A 19,421-nucleotide genomic window follows, 5' to 3' on the forward strand; every position below is an offset into this window, starting at 1 on the left:
GCACACTCTGGAGCCCATGCTCTGCAACTAGAGAAAGCCCATGCATCGCAATGAAGGCCCAGCGCAACTGAAAATTAAAAACACAGGAGCAGTAACGCCTGCTTACTCCCCTGTTTCCAGCCCCCTGCCTCAGTCTGTCACCCAGAAGGCCCCCAGCGAACTCAAACTGAAATCTACCTTTATGTTCAAATCCCCTGGGGGCTTCAGCAACTAAATACTTCTCTGAACCTCAGTTTCCTCATCTGTAAAACTATGACAGCATAACCACTGCATTGTGCTATTATGAAGATGCAATCAAATGATGGGTGCGATTCTAACACATAGTAGGTATTTGATAAATATTCACTGAGTGACTAATGACTAAGCTTGGAGAGGAAGTAGGGATTTTGCAAGTCACTTTGAGGATAAAAGAAGAAAAGTTTCAAGATTAATACCACAAAAGGAATGACAGCTTGGGACTTTCCTGGCAGTCCAGTGGTTAAAGATTCCCAGCTTCCACTGAAGAGGGGCACTGGTTCAATCCCTGGTTGGGGAATTAAGATCCTGCACGCTGTGTGGTGCAGGGTGGTGGTGGCAGTGGGTGTTGGGGAAGGACAGTTTGCAGAACAATAAACACCAATTCATGTACAAAATACAAGACAAAATATATTTTACAGGCGCATCCACAAGTATGCAAATTTGCACAGAAAGTTCCGGAAGGATACAACAACCAAGGAGAGGGTGTTCAAATATTCCTGGATCACCCATTTCTTACTTTTCTTTGGTATTTGCAAAATAAATTAAAAACTATAAAACAAAAAACCTCTGAGACCTTTCAACCTCCGTCTTGATCCTCCACCTCCCCCAGCATCATGTGCCCAAAATGACCTCCCTTCAGCCCCACTCAGGGCCAAACCCCCGAAATCTGGCCGGCTGCCACTCAGTCACTACCAGCAACAGAGGCTTCGTGGTTTGCGGTCAAGTTCCCCGACTTGGCCTAAGCTGTTCCCAGACACCCCAAGGCTTCTGGGTGCTCCTCCAGCCTGGGTCTGAGCTTCAGATGCCCCCTCACTTGCCCACGCAGAAGTCCCGGAAGATGATATCCAGAATTTCCTCGGTGCCCCCTCCACCAGTGAGATGACTCAGATGCCCTCGGGCTACCCGAAGTGCCTCGGCTGCCAGGGCTAAGTCTTTTGCTTGCCTGTACTGACCAAGGGCATCCAGGCAGCCCTGGAGGTGGTGTTGGTGCCTCGATCGTGTCAGAAGTGGGCCTGTGGACGGGTCCCCACACCTGAAAGGGACAAAGGATAAGGTGTCTCTTGGCATTCAAAGTAGGGGGAAGAGGAACGATCATACCCCGTTTGTAGATACAGAAACTGAGCTGGCAGGGCCAGCTGTGCCCAAAGCCAGCGGCTTAGCCCCCAAACTTGGACAGAGCAAGGTTGCCCAGTGGGCAAGGGGCTCACAGTTCAGCCAGCTCCTTCTTCAGTGCTTCTAGGAGGCCGTCCAGCCCCTCACCCGTCAGGCAAGACAGCAACAGGTGGGAGGGGAGGTCAGGATGGGGGTCTGAGCACCCAGCGGGCAGCAGGTCCGATTTATTCAGCACAAGCAGAAGGCGCTGGCGGCTCCCATTGGGGTTCCCGGCTCCTGCCGGGATGACAACGGTGTCCAGGAAGTTGCAGCTGGTCGGAGAGGCCAGGTCAGAAGCATCCAACACGGCCAGAATGAGGTCAGCCTGCTCCAGCCTGGGAGGCGGGAAAATGGAGCATGGACCCCAGAGCTGTGCAATGAAAAGCATTCGGCAGGGACGGGGTAAAGGCCAAACCTAAAAGCTGCCCTCCCCAGGGAACTGAGGCCCCACCTAATGGGGCTTAGTGACCTTTCCTCATTAAGGACTAAGGAAAGATAAATGCAACTGGTAGAAACAGCAAAGGGCCCGCGTTTCCCCCTCCCACTTCCCTCCTGCCCACCTTTTTTGGGCACGCCGCACTCCCTCCTGCTCCACAGGCCCCACGCCTTCCCTCAACCCTGCAGTGTCGCTCAGCAGTGCCGGGAACCCGGCCAGGTCCACGGGGGTCTCCAGAACATCTCGGGTGGTCCCCGGCTCCGGGGACACGATGGACACAGGCTTCCGGCCTGGGGATGGGGGTGGGCTCAGAGGAAGTGGGCGGGGTGGAGATGAGAGGGTCCCTCCCTTAGGCTCCATCCCCGGGACAGGACGGACAGTTTTCAACCTCCCAGGCCCCTTGCCTACCCCGGAAAGCTCAGTACCTTAGCTCCCAGCCCTGCCCCCTGCCCTGAGCCCTGACCCCTGCCCACGCACTGAGCAGGTTCACCAGGCTGCTTTTGCCGGCGTTGGGAGGTCCCGCAACCACTACATGTGCCCCTGAGCGGAGCCTCTGCCCGCGCCTGGCATCTCGAAGATGTACACCCAGTGCCACCTCCAGCTTCCGCACCTCACTATCAGCTGTGGATGGAGGAAAGGAGAGAGAGTAAGAGGACCTGGGGCGGGGCTGGATGCCAGATGTCTCCACCTCCCACCCCCAGGGGGACCCACCTTGATCCAGGACGCCTTCCTCCAGGTTGTCATCCTCACTAAAATCGATATAGGCCTCTACATGGGCCAGAGCCTGAGGGAGGGAAAGGTGGGTAGTGTGATCGTATAGAAACTCACCCCGAGTGGGTGCCCGGGTCCAGCCTGACCTTAAGGGATCAGATTGGAGGCTCATGGACAGGAAACTCTAACACAGGAAAAGGTTAGGAAGTGTCTCTGCGGCAAGGTATGAGTGTACTTGCTTTAGTGAGGGTCTCGGCCCACCCGCGGCAGAGGTCACCCAGCTCCCCATCGAGCTGCCTCAGGGCCTGTCGCCGCTGCGCCTCGGTTTCTGCGTGGATCAGGTCTGCCAGCCCCTCCACCTCCGTCAGGCTCAGCTTCCCGTGGGCGAACGCCCTCCTGGTGAACTCGCCTGCTTCCGCTGGCCTCAGCCCTGGCACACTGCCTGCGGGAAGGTTCAAGATCCTGAGGCTCCTGGCCCCTGCCCAGGTCACCGGCATAGCAATTCTTCAAACCCAAGGCTGCAGACTTACCCAGGGCCTGCAGGACACCACTCACCACGGCCGGCCCTCCATGTACGTGGAACTCCGCGCAATCCTCACCGGTAAAACTTTGGGGACCTAGTATGTTGAAGAGATGGGTGTCAGCAGGATACGGCCTGGCCGACCGCCTGGAAAGAGGAAGTTGGGTCACAGGAGTTACTTGAGGTTGCGGATCTGAAGTCCCGTACCTGGAAACCAAAGCACCAGCGCGCGGTCCAAAGGCTCCCCAGAGCGGGGGTCGCTGAGCAGGCGCAGGCAGGCTTTGCGAGCCGGGGGTAAGTCCCGCGGCGCCGTGAGGCTCCGGAGGGCGTGGCCGCTGGCAGGGCCGCTGGTTCGGATCACCGCGATGCCGCAGCGGCCTTGGCCAGAGCTCAGAGCGAAGATAGTGGCTCCGGAACCGGGGGCTGGGTAACCACTGGCCTGGCGCGTGCACAGTCTGGGACTGGAGAGGAGGAGAGTTAGTGCATCTGAGAAGCTCTGACGCCAGAGTGGCATGGCAGGTGGATAGATGGCTCGATGGTCGCGTGAGCCCCCAAGTGGAAGTTTTGTGCTAGGGGAGGGACTGATCGGCAGTTCTGAGGCCAGAAGAAGACTGGATTGCGGTGGGCTCTGCGGCAGGGGGTGGGGCTTGGATGGAGAAGAAAAGTGCTCCTGCCGCAGGGAACCGGGCCCCCAGATCCCAGGGAGAGGGTTTGGGGCCCGAGCAACGCCCTACGCTGTCACAGCCCTTCCCCAGTTCACCCCACCTGTGAGGCCCACGTGCAGCCCGGGATACCAGGGTCCACAGCCCCCGCCACATGGATTCACAATCAGCTATCCGCCTGCCCACCCTGTGCGCGGGGGTCTGCAAGTCCTTGCAGTAGGTCCCGCCCACTCCGCGACGTGACTGGTAAAGTGCTCAACAATTCTCGATTATCATTGGGCCCCTTAGAAGACGTACTGCCCATCCACTGAAGATCTTCGCTTCTACTGGCTAATGACAGGGAAAGAAGCCGAGGGCTCGCACGCTTCGGTGCAGTGAAATAGTGTTCCTCCAGCAACATTAGACAGAATTTTTAGGATCCTAGAGGGGCCAGGTTCCTAGACACCGGAAATGAGTAGCACAGGGCAATGGAAATTAAAGAAAGGCGAGGGTTTGAGTCGAAGCAAGAGCATCTCGGGGGCTTCCCTGATAGCTCAGACAGTAAAGAATCTACCTGAAATGCAGGAGACCCAGGTTCGATCCCTGGGTCGGGAAGATCCCCTGGAGAAGGAAGTGGCAATCCACTCCAGTATTCTTGCCTGGAGAATCCCAAGGACAGAGGAGCCTGGTAGGCTGCAGTTCACGGGGTCGCAAAGAGTCGGACACGACTGCCTCTCACTTTCAAGAGCATCTCGGTGGCCGGGAGGGATGAGTTCCGGGGAACCAACGCCCTGGCCCTGGGGAAATCTATTCCAAATTTCTGGGAAGACTTCTTTTCTCGGAAGTCTACAGTTTCTCGCCGCTCCCCAGCTTTCTCTCCCGCCGTCCCTCTGCCTCAGATACCCTTGCCTTGACAAAGAGCCTCAGTGCTCCAAGGTCCCCTCTGCTATGAAGCCTCCCTAGGATCCCCAACACAGTCCTCTCTCCTCTCTGGGCTACTCTGGCCCCGGTCTCCTCGTGCAGAGTTGTGTGTCCCGTCTGTCTCTGACTCCCCGAAAGCCAGAAAGGGGAGATTATTTTCAGGTTAACCCGGGACAGCGCCGGCCGGCGAAATAAAGCGCTGATGGTGGAATTCCAGGCACTGAATAGGCGGGGTCTCCGGGGGTACTGCCACGCGGCGAATTCTCTGGTTCTTGGACAGAGCGGGCGGGTGGCGCGACTATACTTAGGGAAGACTGGAACAGGTTACAGTTCTAATGATTAGCTCCACGCCTCGCTCTGTTCAGTTTTTTCATTTGTCAGTTAGGGAGTTCGGGATGGACATGTTCTCATTTCTGTATTTAATATGGATAACCACCTAGGACCTATTCTATAGTACATGGAACTCTGCTTAATGTTGTGTGGCACCCTGGATGGGAGGGGAGTTTGGGGGAGAAAGGATACATGTATATGTTTGGCTGAGTCCCTTGGCTGTTCACCTGAAACTGTCACAACATTGTTAACTGATTATTACCCCATTACAAAATAAAAAGTAAAAAAAAAAAACAACCCTTTTTTTAATTGTAGAAGAGGAGTGAATGATGATGTTTGCTGTCTCCAAGTTGTTCCATCTGTCAAAAGTATACATCAAATGCCTACGGTGTAACCACGAAGAATCAGTCTGGGCCCCTCCCCTCACTGGTCTATCAGTCTAATGGAAGAAGCTACAGAGGATGGTCAGGGGGTCGGACAACAGAGAAAATACAGGGCCCCCAGTTAAATGTAAATTTCAGATGAACAAGGATTATCCTGTCAGTATAATTAGGACCGATGCAACATTTGTATGTGTGTGTATGTGTGTTTGCCGCTCAGTCATGTCCGACTCTTTGCAACTCCATGAACTGAAGCACTCCAGACTCCTCTGTCCATGGGGATTCTCCAGGCAAGAATACTGGAATGCGTTGCCAAGCCCTTCTCCAGGAGATCTTCAAGACGCAGGGATTGAACCTGGGTCTCCCACACTGCAGGCAGAGTCTTTACTGACTGAGCGACCAGGGAAGCATGGAATATTTGGGATATACTAAAAATTTATTCATTTATCTGAAATTCACATTTAACTAGGAGAACTGTATTTTTATTTGCTAAATTTGGAAAAGGCAGAGGAACCAGAGATCAAATTGCCAACATCCGCTGGATCATTGAAAAAGCAAGAGAGTTCCAGAAAAACATCTATTTCTGCTTTATTGACTATGCCAAAGCCTTTGACTGTGTGGATCATAATAAACTGTGGAAAATTCTGAAAGAGATGGGAATACCAGACCACTTAACCTGCCTCTTGAGAAACTTATATGCAGGTCAGGAAGCAACAGTTAGAACTGGACATGGAAAAACAGACTGGTTCCAAATAGGAAAAGGAGTACGTCAAAGGCTGTATATTATCACCCTGCTTATTTAACTTATATGCAAAGTACATCATGAGAAACGCTGGACTGGAAGAAGCACAAGCTGGAATCAAGATTGCCGGGAGAAATATCAATAACCTCAGATATGCAGATGACACCACCGTTATGGCAGAAAGTGAGGAGGAACTAAAAAGCCTCTTGATGAAAGTGAAAGAGGAGAGTGAAAAAGTTGGCTTAAAGCTCAACATTCAGAAAACGAAGATCATGGCATCCAGTCCCATCAATTCATGGCAAATAGATGGAGAAACAGTGGAAACAGTGTCAGACTTTATTTTTTTGGGCTCCAAAATCACTGCAGATGGTAACTGCAGCCATGAAATTAAAAGACGCTTACTCCTTGGAAGGAAAGTTATGACCTACCTGGACAGCATATTAAAAAGCAGAGATCCTACTTTGCCAACAAAGGTCCATTTAGTCAAGGCTATGGTTTTTCCAGTAGTCATGTATGGATGTGAGAGTTGGACTATAAAGAAAGGTGAGCGCCAAATAATTGATGCTTCTGAACTGTGGTGTTGGAGAAGACTCTTGAGAGTCCCTTGGACTGCAAGGAGATTCAACCAATCAGTCCATCCTAAAGGAAATCAGTCCTGAATATTCGTTGAAGCTGAAACTCCGATACTTTGGCCACCTGATTCGAAGAGCTGACACATTGGAAAAGATACTGATGCTGGGAAAGATTGAAGGTGGGAGGAGAAGGGGGTGACAGAGGAGGAGATGGTTGGATGGCATCACCGACTCAATGGACACGAGTTTGAGTAAACTCTGGGAGTTGGTGATGGACAGAGAGGCCAGGCGTGCTGCAGTCCGTGGGGTCGCAGAGTCGGCACGACTGAGAGACTGAACTGAACTGAACTGAAATTTGGTAACTCTATCGGGTCCTCTCTGAGGACATTGCATCCTGAAGGGTGCAGTTCACTGGACAAAGAGGGCTTGAAGAGTGTCCTAGGTAACAAGGATGGCGTTACACACCCAGCCTGTACTAAGGCATGCTACACTTATTCTCATTCTCCCTGTGGTGGTTGGAGCTACTGCTACCGGCAATCTCCTGCGACCAGGCTCACCACCCGCTTCCCCCAACCCCACCCACACCACCTACCCGCGAGACCACCTCAGATTCCAAACCGACGGGGAAACTAACGCTTTAAGGCAGAGAATCCAGGCCCAGGGCGGGCGGTGTCGAGACCGGGCACCGAGTCGGGCGGGGACAGGGAGGAGAATGAACATTCGGCGCGGGCGGGGACGAACACCAGAGAGCGAGGTGGGCGGGCGAGAACGAAACTCGGAAAACATCACGGGCGGAGTCGAGAACCAGAGAACGACGCGCGCGGGGCCGAGAAGGAGAATCGAGGTTCTGCGCGGGCGGGGACGAGAAGCAGCGCTCGGGCACGCGGGGACGGCGGCCGGCGCGGGCGGGCGCGGCCTTTGTCTCCTCCTCAGGCGCGCTCGGTGGCTGCACCGGCCCCATGAGACCGCGGCCCCCCGGCGCCTGGGCCGCCCGCAGCCCCTGACCTGACCTGCCCTCACAATGGCGGAAGCCACCTCCGGCGCTGGGGGCACGTCCCTGGAGGGCGAGCGTGGCAAGAGGCCCCCGCCGGAGGGCGAGCCTGCAGCCCCGGCGTCCGGAGTTCTGGGTACGTGTGCAGCGCCTGGATCTGACAGGGTTGCAGGTGCCTGGGGTGTTCGCGGCAGGTCTACGGGGAGGGATATTGGAGTCAGCCGTCCCGGGCCTGGAGTCCAGTCGAGGCACCGGCTTTTCCCGGCACTGCGGCTGCGGCCGGGCGAGCGTGGCTGGAAAGGTGCAGCGGGTGTGGGGTCCCAGCGCAGAGATATGGACACGCCCCTCCTAGAGCCCCGGTGCGGGACTGAGCCCAGTCACCCCTTGGGCTACTCGATCGCTGCTGAGCAGTGATGCGCTTAAGAGCGCCTCTCCACAGAGGATACAGAATCATACAGTCCTGGGTTCAAATACCTGCTGGACTCTGTGACCTTGGGCGCGTGACTTAAATGCTCTGGGCCTCAGTTTCCTCGCCTGTGAAATGGGGGTAAGAGCCGCACCCAGCTATGAGGAGACGCTGACATAATGTAGTGAGGCGCTCAGAGCTGTTAGTGAGCGCCCCATCGATTGTGGTTTCGGAGGCGGAGCTGGGCCTCAAGAATGAGTAAGATTTGTAAGGGAGGACCTGGGGGAAGGGCATTCCTGGAGAAGGGCCTGGCTGGTACAAGGACGTGGAAGGAAGGAAACAAGCCAAGGCCAGAGCTCATAGGGCCTTGAATGCCAAGCTGAGTGCCAAGGAGCCCTGGCGAATGTGTGATCAGAGGCATGGGTTGGAGGGACTAAGACTGGAGGCTAGGCCATCTGAGAATGACCCGACCCCAGCCTGCGCTGCCTGCTCCCCAGATAAGCTTTTTGGGAAGCGGCTCCTGCAGGTGGGTCGGTATCTGGTGTCCCACAAAGCATGGATGAAGACGGTGCCCACGGAAAACTGTGACGTGTTGATGACCTTCCCAGGTACCTGTCTGTGCTCACCTGCCCAGGGCCTACACTGAATTCCCCCGAACTGGGCTCCCCTGTCACTCCTGGCACGAGCCATTGGTCCCTGTGCCCCTTGGCAGATACGACCGATGACCACACGCTCCTATGGCTGCTGAACCACATCCGCGTGGGCATCCCCGAGCTCATCGTGCAAGTCCGCCACCACCGCCACACACGCGCCTACGCCTTCTTCGTCACCGCCACATATGAGAGGCGAGTCCCTGTCCCTGGCCTCTCGCTGACCCTGCTACTCAGCTCCCCGCCCTTCCAAGCGCCAGCTGCGAGGTCCAGCCACCCTGCATTTGTCCCAGACGTCCACCAGGTACACCATCCCTAGTTCCAGGATGGTGAGCCAGGGTCTCCCCGTGATCCCACCTCCCCTGCCCTTCCCGCAGCCTACTCAGAGGGGCCGACGAGCTGGGTCTGCGCAAAGCAGTGAAGGCCGAGTTTGGCGGGGGCACCCGCGGCTTCTCCTGCGAGGAGGACTTCATCTACGAGAATGTGGAGAGTGAGCTGCGCTTCTTCACCTCCCAGGTGCGGTCGGCTCTGGCCCCCAGCGCACATTCCTAGCCCGTGGGCGGCTGCTCCCTGTGCTCACGCCCTGTCCCCTGCAGGAGCGCCAGAGCATCATCCGCTTCTGGCTGCAGAACCTTCGTGCCAAGCAGGGCGAGGCACTACACAATGTGCGCTTTCTGGAGGACCAGCCAATCAGTGAGTGAGGTGGTCCCAAACTTCCAATCGTATGTGGGGAGTTAGCTGGGGCTCTTAGAGGACTGCTGTCAATGTAGGAGGGTTAGGAAGGCGGGGCCTAGATAAAACCAATCAGAGTCTCCCGAAGAATTGGGCGGGGCCTGGAGATCAACCAATGAGATGAAGGGTGTGGCCTTAGCAAGGGGTGGGGCTTGTCTCCTTGGAGGCAGGTCCAGGAGAAACCCTTTTCTGGGCCTGAGAGAAGGTTGGGCCAGGACCATGGACAGCACTCCACATATTGTGTGGTGAGCTCTGGGCCTCAGTATCCCCCAGGAAACCAGCCGCTGCAAGTTCACCTTCTAATGCCAGCTATGCACCATTCTTCAGACGTTTGGAGGAATGAGCTGAAACCAAGTAGCTCTGTTTCCCCACTGGGATCGCACCTCCCAGGTTTCGAGCACCCTTCTCCACCTGCCCCTGCACCTCCCAAATTTTGAGGAATAATGTTCCTTTCACCCAGAACGCTTCTCCTGGGAATAGCATTTGCTAGTTTAGGAGGAGGCAAAAAGTTGTAACTTGGGTTTCAGCCGAGGGGGACTGGCTAGGCCCAACACAGGCAGACGGGTGGGGTCACCCTTTCTTGTCCCCCAACAGTCCCTGAACTGGCAGCCCGTGGGATCATCCAGCAGGTGTTCCCAGTCCACGAGCAGCGCATCCTGAACCGTCTCATGAAGTCATGGGTGCAGGCTGTGTGTGAAAACCAGCCTCTAGGTGTGGTCCTGGCTGGAGTGGGGGTTGGTGGGGTCCCAGGAGGCAGGCAGGGCTGACTGGGACCGCCCCCCCCCCCGTCCCTGGCAGATGACATCTGCGACTACTTTGGTGTGAAGATTGCCATGTACTTTGCCTGGCTGGGTTTCTACACATCGGCAATGGTGTACCCGGCGGTCTTCGGCTCAGTCCTGTACACATTCACAGAGGCTGATCAGGTGCCGAGTGTGGACTGGACGGGGGGGGTGGAACACCTCAGACAGCTTCCTCCCTGGACTGGGCCAGCCAACATTGCAGCCCTCCTCTGTCACCCCCAGACAAGCCGGGATGTATCCTGCGTGGTCTTTGCCCTCTTCAACGTGGTCTGGTCAACGCTGTTCTTGGAGGAGTGGAAACGGAGGGGGGCTGAGCTGGCCTACAAGTGGGGAACACTGGACTCACCCGGGGAGGCTGTGGAGGAGCCACGACCCCAGTTCAGGGTCAGTCGGGGCAGTCTGAGTTCAGGGACTTCAAGAATGGGGTAAAAAAGAGAAAACATACTGAGCAAGTGCATTACAAGAACAAAGTGGGAGGTGAAGTAGGGCTGCAGCTTCTGAGAAGGTTTCCCAAGTGAGAGGATCTGCATGCCCAAAGGGAGAGGTGTGGAAAGTTGGATTTGAGAGACTAGGGAGGGTGCTTTAAGTGGACACACCCGGATAGCAAGGATGAGATGGCTGGATGGCATCACCTACTCAATGGACATGAGTTTGAGCAAACTCCAGGAGATGGTGAAGGACTGAGAAGCCTGGCGTGCCACAATCCGCGGGGTCACAAAGTGAGACAAGGCTTAGCAACTGAACTATAACAAACCACGATAATAAAGCATCATAGACATGGAGTTCGAAGGGTTGGGAAGGAGGTGGGACAGAGGCAGCCCCTCTGATCTTGTGTTGGGCTGCGCCCCCACCCTCTGCCAGGGCGTGCGGCGCATCAGCCCCGTGACTCAGGCTGAGGAGTTCTACTACCCGCCCTGGAAGCGGCTGCTCTTCCAGATGCTCGTCAGTCTTCCCTTGTGCCTCACCTGCCTAGCCTGTGTGTTCCTGCTCATGCTCGGCTGCTTCCAGCTCCAGGTGACCTTCAGTCCCTAGCCCTGGCCTCGGCCCCAACCAGTTCAGGTGTGCCCCGAGCCAAGTCCAGTGACCAGGGTAACCTCAGCCCCTTTGTCCCTGCAGGAGCTGGTGCTGAGCGTGAAGGGGCTGCCCCGTCTTGCCCGCTTCCTGCCGAAAGTCATGCTGGCCCTGCTGGTCAGCGCAAGTGCCGAGGGCTATAAGAAGCTGGCTGTCTGGCTCAACGACATGGGTATGCCCTGTGAAGGGAGGTCTCACTGCCCAGCCCCCAGGAGGAAGGGCCCCACTGCCTTCTGGGGTCCCTGCTGCTCATGACGGTCTGGGCTACACTCTCACTCGTCTCCTTGGCCCCCAGAGAACTATCGGCTGGAGAGTGCCTATGAGAAGCACCTCATCATCAAGGTCGTTCTGGTGAGTGGTGGCCAGCAAGCCGGCAGGGCTTCTTTTATTATTTTTTTAAAAAATATTTATTTATTTGGCTGCACCGGGTCTTAGTTGTGGCACATGTGATCTAGTTCCCTGACCAGGGACCGAACTCAGGCCCCCTGCGTTGGGAGCATGAAGTCCTAGCTACTGGACCACTGGGGCAGTCCCCAGGCAGGGGTTCTCCAGGGGACACATGGGGGTTCCTCGGGGCAGACATGGCGGGGTGACCACCCCCTGCCCGCTTCGCACAGTTCCAGTTCGTCAACTCCTACCTGAGCCTTTTCTACATCGGCTTCTACCTCAAGGACATGGAGCGCCTGAAAGAGGTGAGGCTCTGGCCCAAAGCAGTGCCCCCGAGGCAGCTGGCTGTGGGGGCCAGACCGGCCCAAGGGGTCCATGGGCTCTCCAGCCCCTCCCTTCCTCCTCCATCCTTCTCTCCTCTCTGTCCATTCGTCTGTGTGTCCTCCCTCTGCCTGTCATGCCCCCCCATCTGTCTGTCGACCTGTCCATCGGTCCCTCCACAGCTCCTGATCGTCCTGTCCCTGTCCCAGAGCCTCGAGCGGCAGCTTTGGGCGGTGCTGGTCCCGCTCGTGGCCCTGCGGTTCCGCCTGCTCCTCCTCTCCCTCCAGGGCCTCCTTCTTGAGGCCCGGGCCAAAGTACGGGCAGGTGGCGGCGAGCCCGTGGGGCCTTGCCAGGGTGGGCAGTGTGGCTGTGCCGGGGCACTCACGCCTAGCCGAGGGTGCATGCTCTGAAGGGATGGGGCTCCACTGACTGCGTGCAGGTGTCGAGAGCCCCTGGAGGCCCTGGGCACCAGCTGAGCTCCGGGAGGTGCAGCATGATGGGAGGCCACGGCCTGCCCACGTGATCAGCTAGAAGCGCTGTGGCCCGCCCAGCTGTGGTTTGGGGTTTCCTCTGTGCCCAGGGACATCCAGACTGGGCTCAGGCTGTGGCTGGATGTGTGCTTTGGGAGGGTGAGCGCCCACAGCCTGTCCCAGTGCCCAGGGCCCCGCCCGCCCCCCACGAGGCCGCCCTCCGCCCCCTTCCTACCCCCAGATGCTGGCCACACTGCTGATCACCCGCCAGTTCCTCCAGAACGTTCGAGAGGTTCTGCAGCCCCACCTGTATCGGCGGCTGGGCCGAGGAGAGCTTGGCCTGCGGGCGGCCTGGGAGCTGGCCCGTGCCCTGCTTGGCCTCCTGAGCCTCCAGCGCCCCGCACGCCGCCACCTTGAACCCCCGGCTGAAGAGGGCGGCGGTGGCAGCAGCAGTGGAGGGGGTCGCAGGTGTCTCAGTGGGGGCTGCGGGGCACCTGAGGAGGAAGAGGAGGCCGCGGTGGAGCGGCGGCCTGCAGGGGAAGGGGGAGAGGTGGGGAACGGGCCCCGGGGGGACAGAGAGGAGGAGGACGAAGAGGAGGAGGAGGACGACGAAGAGGAGGAGGATGAGGACGAGGAAGGCGAGGAGGCTGGCCTCCTGGACTGCGGGCTCCGACTGAAGAAGGTCAGCTTTGCCGAGCGGGGGGCTGGGCGGCGTCGGCCGGGCCCAAGCCAGGAGGCCCTCCTGGAGGAGGGGAGCCCCACCATGGTGGAGAAGGGGCTGGAACCGGGCGTGTTCACACTGGCTGAGGAGGACGATGAGGCTGAGGGGGCTCCCAGCAGCCCCGAACGGGAGCCTCCCCCAGCTGTCCTGCTCCGCCGGGCTGGAGGTGAGGGCCGAGACCAGGGGCCGGATGGGGGCCCGGATCCAGAGCCGGGCTCGGGCGACTCAGCCCGGAAGCAGCGGCGGCAGAACCGGTCATCTTGGATCGACCCACCCGAGGAGGAACACTCGTCTCAGCTCACCCAGGCGGAGCTCGAGAGCTGCATGAAGAAATATGAGGTGAGGAGGGCCCCTGAGGGTGGAGGCAGGGCCATCGGCAGGGCCGGGCACACAGTCTGAGGATGGAGGTGGGGTGGGAGCGACAGGAAGGAATGACGGGCCCCTTTATGTGATCAGGGCCTCCCTGGTGGCGCAGATGGTAAAGAGTCTGCCTGCGATGCAGGAGACTGGGGTTCAATCCCTGGATTGGGAAGATCCCCTGGCGAAGGGAATGGCTGCCCACTCCAGTCTTCTTGCCTAGAAAATCCCATGGCTACGACTCACCCTTATGTGATCAGAAACTTGCTAACCTTGCTGAGCTTGGGTCCATGCAGGATAATCTGAGGGAGGCGGGCTTGATGAGAGCAAGGTGGGCTGAGGGAGGAGGTGTCCTGAGTTGGGGGAGAGCCTAGGCCCACCCCCTGGGTGCCTGCCCACAGGACACGTTCCAGGACTACCAGGAGATGTTCGTGCAGTTTGGCTATGTCGTGCTTTTCTCATCTGCCTTCCCCCTGGCTGCCCTCTGCGCCCTCATCAACAACCTCATCGAGATCCGCAGTGACGCCCTCAAGCTGTGCACGGGGCTGCAGCGGCCCTTTGGGCAGCGCGTGGAAAGCATTGGCCAGTGGCAGGTGGGGGAAGGGCCAAGGGCTCTGAGCCAGGATGCCCAGAGGTGGAGCGGGTGCTGGGGAGGCTGGTGGGACCCCATCTGAGCCCCTCTTGTCCCCCCTTCCCCCGCAGAAGGTGATGGAGGTCATGGGCGTCCTGGCAATCGTGGTCAACTGCTATCTAATTGGCCAGTGTGGGCAGCTGCAGCGCCTCTTCCCCTGGCTCAGTCCCGAGGCAGCCATCGTGTCCGTGGTGGTGCTCGAGGTGGGACCGGTGGCCGGGTGGGGGACCCAGGTGGTGGTGGGGGGGTGTCCCCATGCCTGCAGCCTCCTCCTCTGTCGCCTCAGCACTTCGCTCTGCTCCTCAAGTACCTCATCCATGTGGCCATCCCTGACATCCCAGGCTGGGTGGCTGAGGAGATGGCCAAGCTGGAGTACCAGCGCCGGGAGGCCTTCAAGGTATGTGGGCCAGGGCCCGGTATGCTTTACATCTCTGCTCCGAGGGGCTTCTCCCCGCTCGCCTCTCTGCCTCACCTGGCTGGGCAGTCACATCCTTAGGAGGGTAGATGTGCAGATTGTGTTAGCATTGGTTGCTTAGTCGTATGCGACTCTTGGTGACCCCATGGACTGTAGCCCACCAGGCTCCTCTGGCCATGGGATTCTCCAGGCAAGAATACTGGAATGGGTTGCCATGCTTTCCTCCAGGGGATCTTCCCTACCCAGGGATCAAACCCAGGTCTCCTACATTGCAGGCAGATTGTTCACCATCTGAGTCACTAGGGAAGCCTAGGGTAATAATTAGCATTTCAAAAGGACCTGGTCCCTTCTGGGGTCCTGGTGGCATCCCGCACCAGGCCAGCACTTATGAACTGTCATCTGCCATCTGGGGTCCTGGTGGCATCCCACACCAGGCCAGCACTTATGAACTGTCATCTGCCAGCTTGCCGGGCATTGTCCTGTGTGGGGTCAGGGACACAGCTGATGCTTCCTAGAAGCCCAGCCTGTGGCACGTTCCCCAGAAAGCTGCAGAGCAGACCAGGGAGCTCATTGCCACCAACCAGTGGAGCCCTCCATGATGACGTGTGTGTGCTCAGTTGCTCAGTGTCCATGTGACCCCATGGACTGGGGCCCGCAAAGCTCGTCTGTTCATGGAATTCTCCAGGCAAGAATACTAGAGTGGGTAGCCATTCCCTTCTCCAGGGTATCTTCCCAACCCAGGGATTGAACCTAAATCTCTTATGAGAAGTCTACAGACGGCCAATGAGCGCTTGCAATGGGACCTGGTGCTACTGAGAAACCGAGATTTTACTTCAGTTATCTGGTTGGTTGTTTATATATTGGCTGTGCTTCGTGGCTTATGGGATCTTAGTTCCCCAACCAGGCATCAAAGCCAGGCCCTCCGTGGTGAGAGCGCAGAACCCTAACCACCGGACTGCCAGGGAATCCCCTTTTTTCAGTTATTTAAAGTGACAAAACCATGGGAGCCCCTGCTGGTCTAGCAGTTAGGATCCACTGCTTTCACTGCCACGGCCCAGGTTCAGTCTCTGGTCTGGGAACTGAGACACCTCCAAGTCACGTGGTGGGGCCCAAAAATAATATTTTTTTTTTAAAATTAACATTGCCATGTGTGGCTACTGGCCACTGGACAGTCACAGCTCTGTCTCTCCCCCATTCTCCAGAAAGCAGGGAACCACTGAGGCCCAGTATTTAACTCTCCCAATTTCTAAGACAGCGTCTGGCATGCGACCGGGGACAGAATTGGTGGCCAGTAAATGTTTGCTCTCTTCTCAGTTCTCAGAGAGCCCTGGAGTGGGTCCAGGGATGCAGCTGGAACCCAAGAAGTGTGTGGATCTCTCCCCACTTCTGCAGGAGAGCCCCGCGTGGGCCTGGGCCTGGGTGGGCACCTGCTCACACACTCACTCCTCCCAGTGCCCATAATGGCTCCATTCTGCCCTCAGAGACATGAGCGCCAGGCCCAGCACCGCTACCAGCAGCAGCAGCGGCGTAGGCGGGAGGAGGAGGAGCGACAGCGCCACGCGGAGCACCATGCCCGGAGGGAGCGGGACGCCAGTGGCCGAGAGGAGGCTCGGGCTGAGGGCTCTGGGTTGGACCCTGCTGCCCCGGAGAAAACCTCGGCCAAGGCCAAGGGCAGTGGGGCAGGTGGCCACGGGCCAGAGCGACCCAAGCGCCCGGGGTCCCTGCTGGCACCTAACAACGTCATGAAGCTGAAGCAGATCATCCCGCTGCAGGGCAAGTTCCTGTCGTCCGGGACCTCATCCTCCTCACCGGCCGCCACGGGGGCCAACCTCACCACCCGGTCAACCCCTGCCCAGTCGCCCACTGGCAGCGACACCCGCCTGCCAGCCTTCCTTAGCTTCAAATTCCTCAAGTCACCTGAGACCCGGCGGGACCCAGAGCGTAGCCACTCTCCACCCAAGGCCTTCCACGCCGGCAAGCTTTTCCCCTTCGGCGGGGCCCGGGCGGAGGCCGGGTCCAACGGGGCGGGCGGGCAGGCCCGGCAGGACGGGACCCTCGGCGGTGGCGGTTGCCGAGCCCAGCGGAGTGGGCTGGCGGACGAGGCTGCAGCTGAGGAGCCGGACACACCCCGGCCCGAAGAGGAAAGCTCAGGTCACAAGCTTTAACTCGGGGGTGGGGACTCTGGGCCGGGCTTTGGGGGTAGGGGTGGGGTGTCCAGACGTGGGCAGAGGGGCTGAAGCAGACAGGGGAGGCTCCGTCTCCTGGTACCAGTTGGGGACCTGGATCTGTGGTACATGGAGCCTGTTGATCAAAGCCTTCTCAGTCTTTCCGGGTCCTTGAGAGCCTGGAGCCCTGTGCCTGACCCTCCTCACCCCTGGGGGAGGGATGCCAAAGTCCCTTGTCCCCCATTGCCCTTCCCAGGGTGCCCGCCTGCCATGCTCTGGTGCCAGGAGAGATGAGGGAGGCCCCTTCACCACCTGGCCTAGCCTTTCCTGCCCCAATGAGACCCCACACCCAGCTCACTCTGGGGGACCGGAACCCCCAGGCCTCTATGCAAGCCCACGTCCTGCAGCCCAAGCTGTCCCTGGAGGCCTTCCTTGGAGGTGGGGCTCAGGCTGCCCACTAGGGGAGTTCAGGGCTGCAGCCCTGTGGCCGCGGAGCAGAGTCACAGGCCTCACTGCGCCGCCCCACCCCACCTCATTCATGCCCGGGGTCCAGAGACCCATCCCAGGGAGCCCAAGGGGCGGCAGCTGTAGCACCAGGGACTTAGGTCAGAAGTCAGCGGGACTTCCTCAGACTTCCCTCTCCGTGAAGGGGAGGGGCCCAGTGCCCAGAGGCCGGGGATGCACCCGAAGAAGCCCACCCCTTGTCACTGATCAGAAGCAATAAGGCCCTCCATGTGCCTGAAAGCCCAGAGGGAGCGCGGGCAGGGTTCCCAGCGGCGGGGACGGCATCTCCCCGGAACGGCCCCTCTCGCCTCCGCAGGGACAGCGCTGGCCCCCGTGGGCGCCCCGGCCCTCCGCACCCGCCGCAGCCGGAGCCCTGCGCCGCCGCCACCGCCGCCAATACCGCTGCCTCGGCCCTCGACGCCCCCAGCGGGCTGCTGGCAGTGGGACGGGCCGTGGGGCTGCGGGGGCGAGGGCGCCGCCCCGCGGCAGGCCCCTGCTGCCACCGACTGCCCGCCCTGCGCTCTCGCCGGGCCCCCGCCTGCCCCCCAGCCCCTGCCGGGGGACGCCAGCTTCTACAGCCTCCCGCCGCCGCCGCTGCCGCCTCCCACCTTCGAGCCCCCACAGCCCCCGGCGCCCTCGCCCAGCCCCAGCTCCAGTCCCAGTCCTCAGGCCGTGTGCTGGCCCAGCGGCTGGCATTAGCTCCGCCCGCCCTGCCTTCCTGTTTTCATATGCAATATCAGTCACAGACGGGGCGGCGACCGCCACCCAGAAAACACTTGGGCCGGCCCGATGTACCCCAGTATTGGCTGCCTCTCCTGGGGCAGGGCCAGGGGCCTGGGGCCCCTCTATCTGCCGTTTTCCTTTCGACCAGGATGGGGGGAAACGAAAGGAAACCCCCCCAAAAAACAACAGAAAACACACACAGAATAGGTGATTATTTATTTGTTTTTAATTTATTTTGTCATATTTTTGTAAAACGGCAGAAATGCAATAAAAAGTATATTTCAACAGTGCCCAAAGGCGGAGCTGCTGAAAGGGGGCTTCTGAGGCCCAATGACAAGGTCGGGGCCAGCTCTTTGGGGGACTGGCAGGCCCAGAGTGGGTTCCCCTTCTGTCCTGAGACCCTTGGGGAATGCCTAAGAACTGGGTCTCCAGGCCAAACGTATGGAAAACTCCAGAAATCCAGGCCTAGGGGGCCCCCTGGGAGGAGCTGCAGAGCCTCAGGCCCCATCTTCAGCCTCCTAGACCAAGGAAGAAATCTCAAAAAGTGCTGACAGGAATCAGCAGGTCAGGTAGTAGGTGTGGGTCCTGAGCCAGCCTTGGTCGTGCAAGGCCACCCTTTCTGGCAGACCTGCCTCCCAGGCTGACATCTGAGAAGTCAAGGGCTACAGGGGGCACTTGGGGCATGGGCGTCTGAAGGCACCTGGTGCCTGAGTCTCGATGCTATGGGGACGATGTGTTCAGGGGCAGCATCGGGGAAGGGCTGGCACGGCCCCGCTGTGTGACCGCTATCAGACCACTGTCACAGTGGCCAGGACCCTTCACTGAGTGATCAGGGATGGGCGTGGCCTCTCTCAGCCTCCGGGGAGCAAAGTAAGGAGGGCCCCAAAGGCAGGAGTGGGTGGAGGCTAGCTGAGGGGCCTAAGCTGGGGAGACCATGGAGAGGCCATGGGACCCCACCCACACCATGGACAGGGCCGGCAGGAGATGGCATCCAGCCCCCTGGGGCCAGGGAGGTGTGGGTAAGCCTGGGTAAGGACAGGCTGAAGGACAAGACCTGCCCGGGCCCCGTGGCCTTTGAAGCTGAACTCCTGCCATCTACTCAGTCACCAACAGCTGGTGACACCACGCGCCTCCCCAGGGCCAGGCCAACCCCTGGGACTAGCGATTCTGAGCTGGTCTGAGAGCCTCCAGGGACTTGGCCCTCCCTGGCATGACCACAGTCAAACCTGCCTTTCCTAAGCACCAGCTTTATGGCCACTGCTGCAGAGGCACCCAGAGCTGGGCCTCACCGCTGGGCAGCTGAGCCTGGAACCTTCCACCCAGCAGACCCTTGGTGGCCCAGGCCCAAGCAGTCTGACTCAGGCTGGCATCTCCGTGGTGATACCCTGGAATGGGCACCCCCTGCAGCCTGTTGTCTCCCTCGCTCCACAGC

General features: G+C 58.9%; 2 protein-coding genes across 3 annotated transcripts; one reads left to right on the forward strand and one right to left on the reverse strand.

Annotated features, from left to right (window-relative positions):
* Positions 1-710: 710 nt before the first annotated feature.
* Positions 711-4,800, reverse strand: GTPBP3 (GTP binding protein 3, mitochondrial). 2 transcript variants are annotated; one of them, XM_068979795.1, is made up of 10 exons: positions 4,272-4,800; positions 3,822-4,155; positions 3,264-3,517; positions 3,067-3,153; positions 2,776-2,978; positions 2,537-2,609; positions 2,303-2,446; positions 1,950-2,115; positions 1,446-1,724; positions 711-1,270 (listed from the first exon to the last, which is right to left on the reverse strand). In XM_068979795.1, the coding sequence occupies exons 2-10, from the start codon at positions 3,872-3,874 to the stop codon at positions 1,048-1,050; spliced, it is 1,482 nt and encodes a 493-aa protein (XP_068835896.1). In that variant the 5' UTR covers positions 3,875-4,155; positions 4,272-4,800; the 3' UTR covers positions 711-1,047. The 2 variants fall into 2 exon arrangements, with proteins under 2 accessions (XP_068835896.1, XP_068835895.1); XM_068979794.1 differs by having other exon boundaries at positions 2,303-2,609.
* A 2,863-nt stretch (positions 4,801-7,663) lies between these two features.
* ANO8 (anoctamin 8) lies at positions 7,664-18,184 on the forward strand. Its single transcript, XM_068980458.1, has 18 exons — positions 7,664-7,769; positions 8,537-8,647; positions 8,752-8,884; positions 9,067-9,205; positions 9,286-9,382; positions 10,016-10,132; positions 10,220-10,347; positions 10,447-10,608; positions 11,086-11,238; positions 11,341-11,467; positions 11,591-11,646; positions 11,913-11,987; positions 12,715-13,533; positions 13,953-14,144; positions 14,254-14,385; positions 14,469-14,579; positions 16,079-16,748; positions 17,583-18,184. Exons 1-18 carry the CDS (start codon positions 7,664-7,666, stop codon positions 17,963-17,965), a joined length of 3,711 nt encoding a protein of 1,236 aa, XP_068836559.1. The 3' UTR covers positions 17,966-18,184.
* The last annotated feature ends 1,237 nt before the right edge of the window (positions 18,185-19,421 follow it).

Source organism: Capricornis sumatraensis, chromosome 9 (genome assembly GCF_032405125.1).
Source record: "Capricornis sumatraensis isolate serow.1 chromosome 9, serow.2, whole genome shotgun sequence".
Lineage (NCBI taxonomy): Eukaryota > Metazoa > Chordata > Mammalia > Artiodactyla > Bovidae > Capricornis > Capricornis sumatraensis.

Bases quoted from the DNA above. Each gene is read 5' to 3' on its own strand.
- GTPBP3 (XM_068979794.1), bottom strand. From the start codon at position 3,874: ATGTGGCGGGGGCTGTGGACCCTGGTATCCCGGGCTGCACGTGGGCCT. The intron at 2,979-3,066 runs GTAAGTCTGCAG...ACCTTCCCGCAG, and splicing joins TGGTGTCCTGCAGGCCCTGG to GCAGTGTGCCAGGGCTGAGG. The intron at 2,116-2,302 runs GTGCGTGGGCAG...CCCCATCCCCAG, and splicing joins CAGCCTGGTGAACCTGCTCA to GCCGGAAGCCTGTGTCCATC.
- ANO8 (XM_068980458.1), top strand. From the start codon at position 7,664: ATGGCGGAAGCCACCTCCGGCGCTGGGGGCACGTCCCTGGAGGGCGAG. The intron at 10,609-11,085 runs GTCAGTCGGGGC...ACCCTCTGCCAG, and splicing joins AGCCACGACCCCAGTTCAGG to GGCGTGCGGCGCATCAGCCC. The intron at 13,534-13,952 runs GTGAGGAGGGCC...GCCTGCCCACAG, and splicing joins GCTGCATGAAGAAATATGAG to GACACGTTCCAGGACTACCA.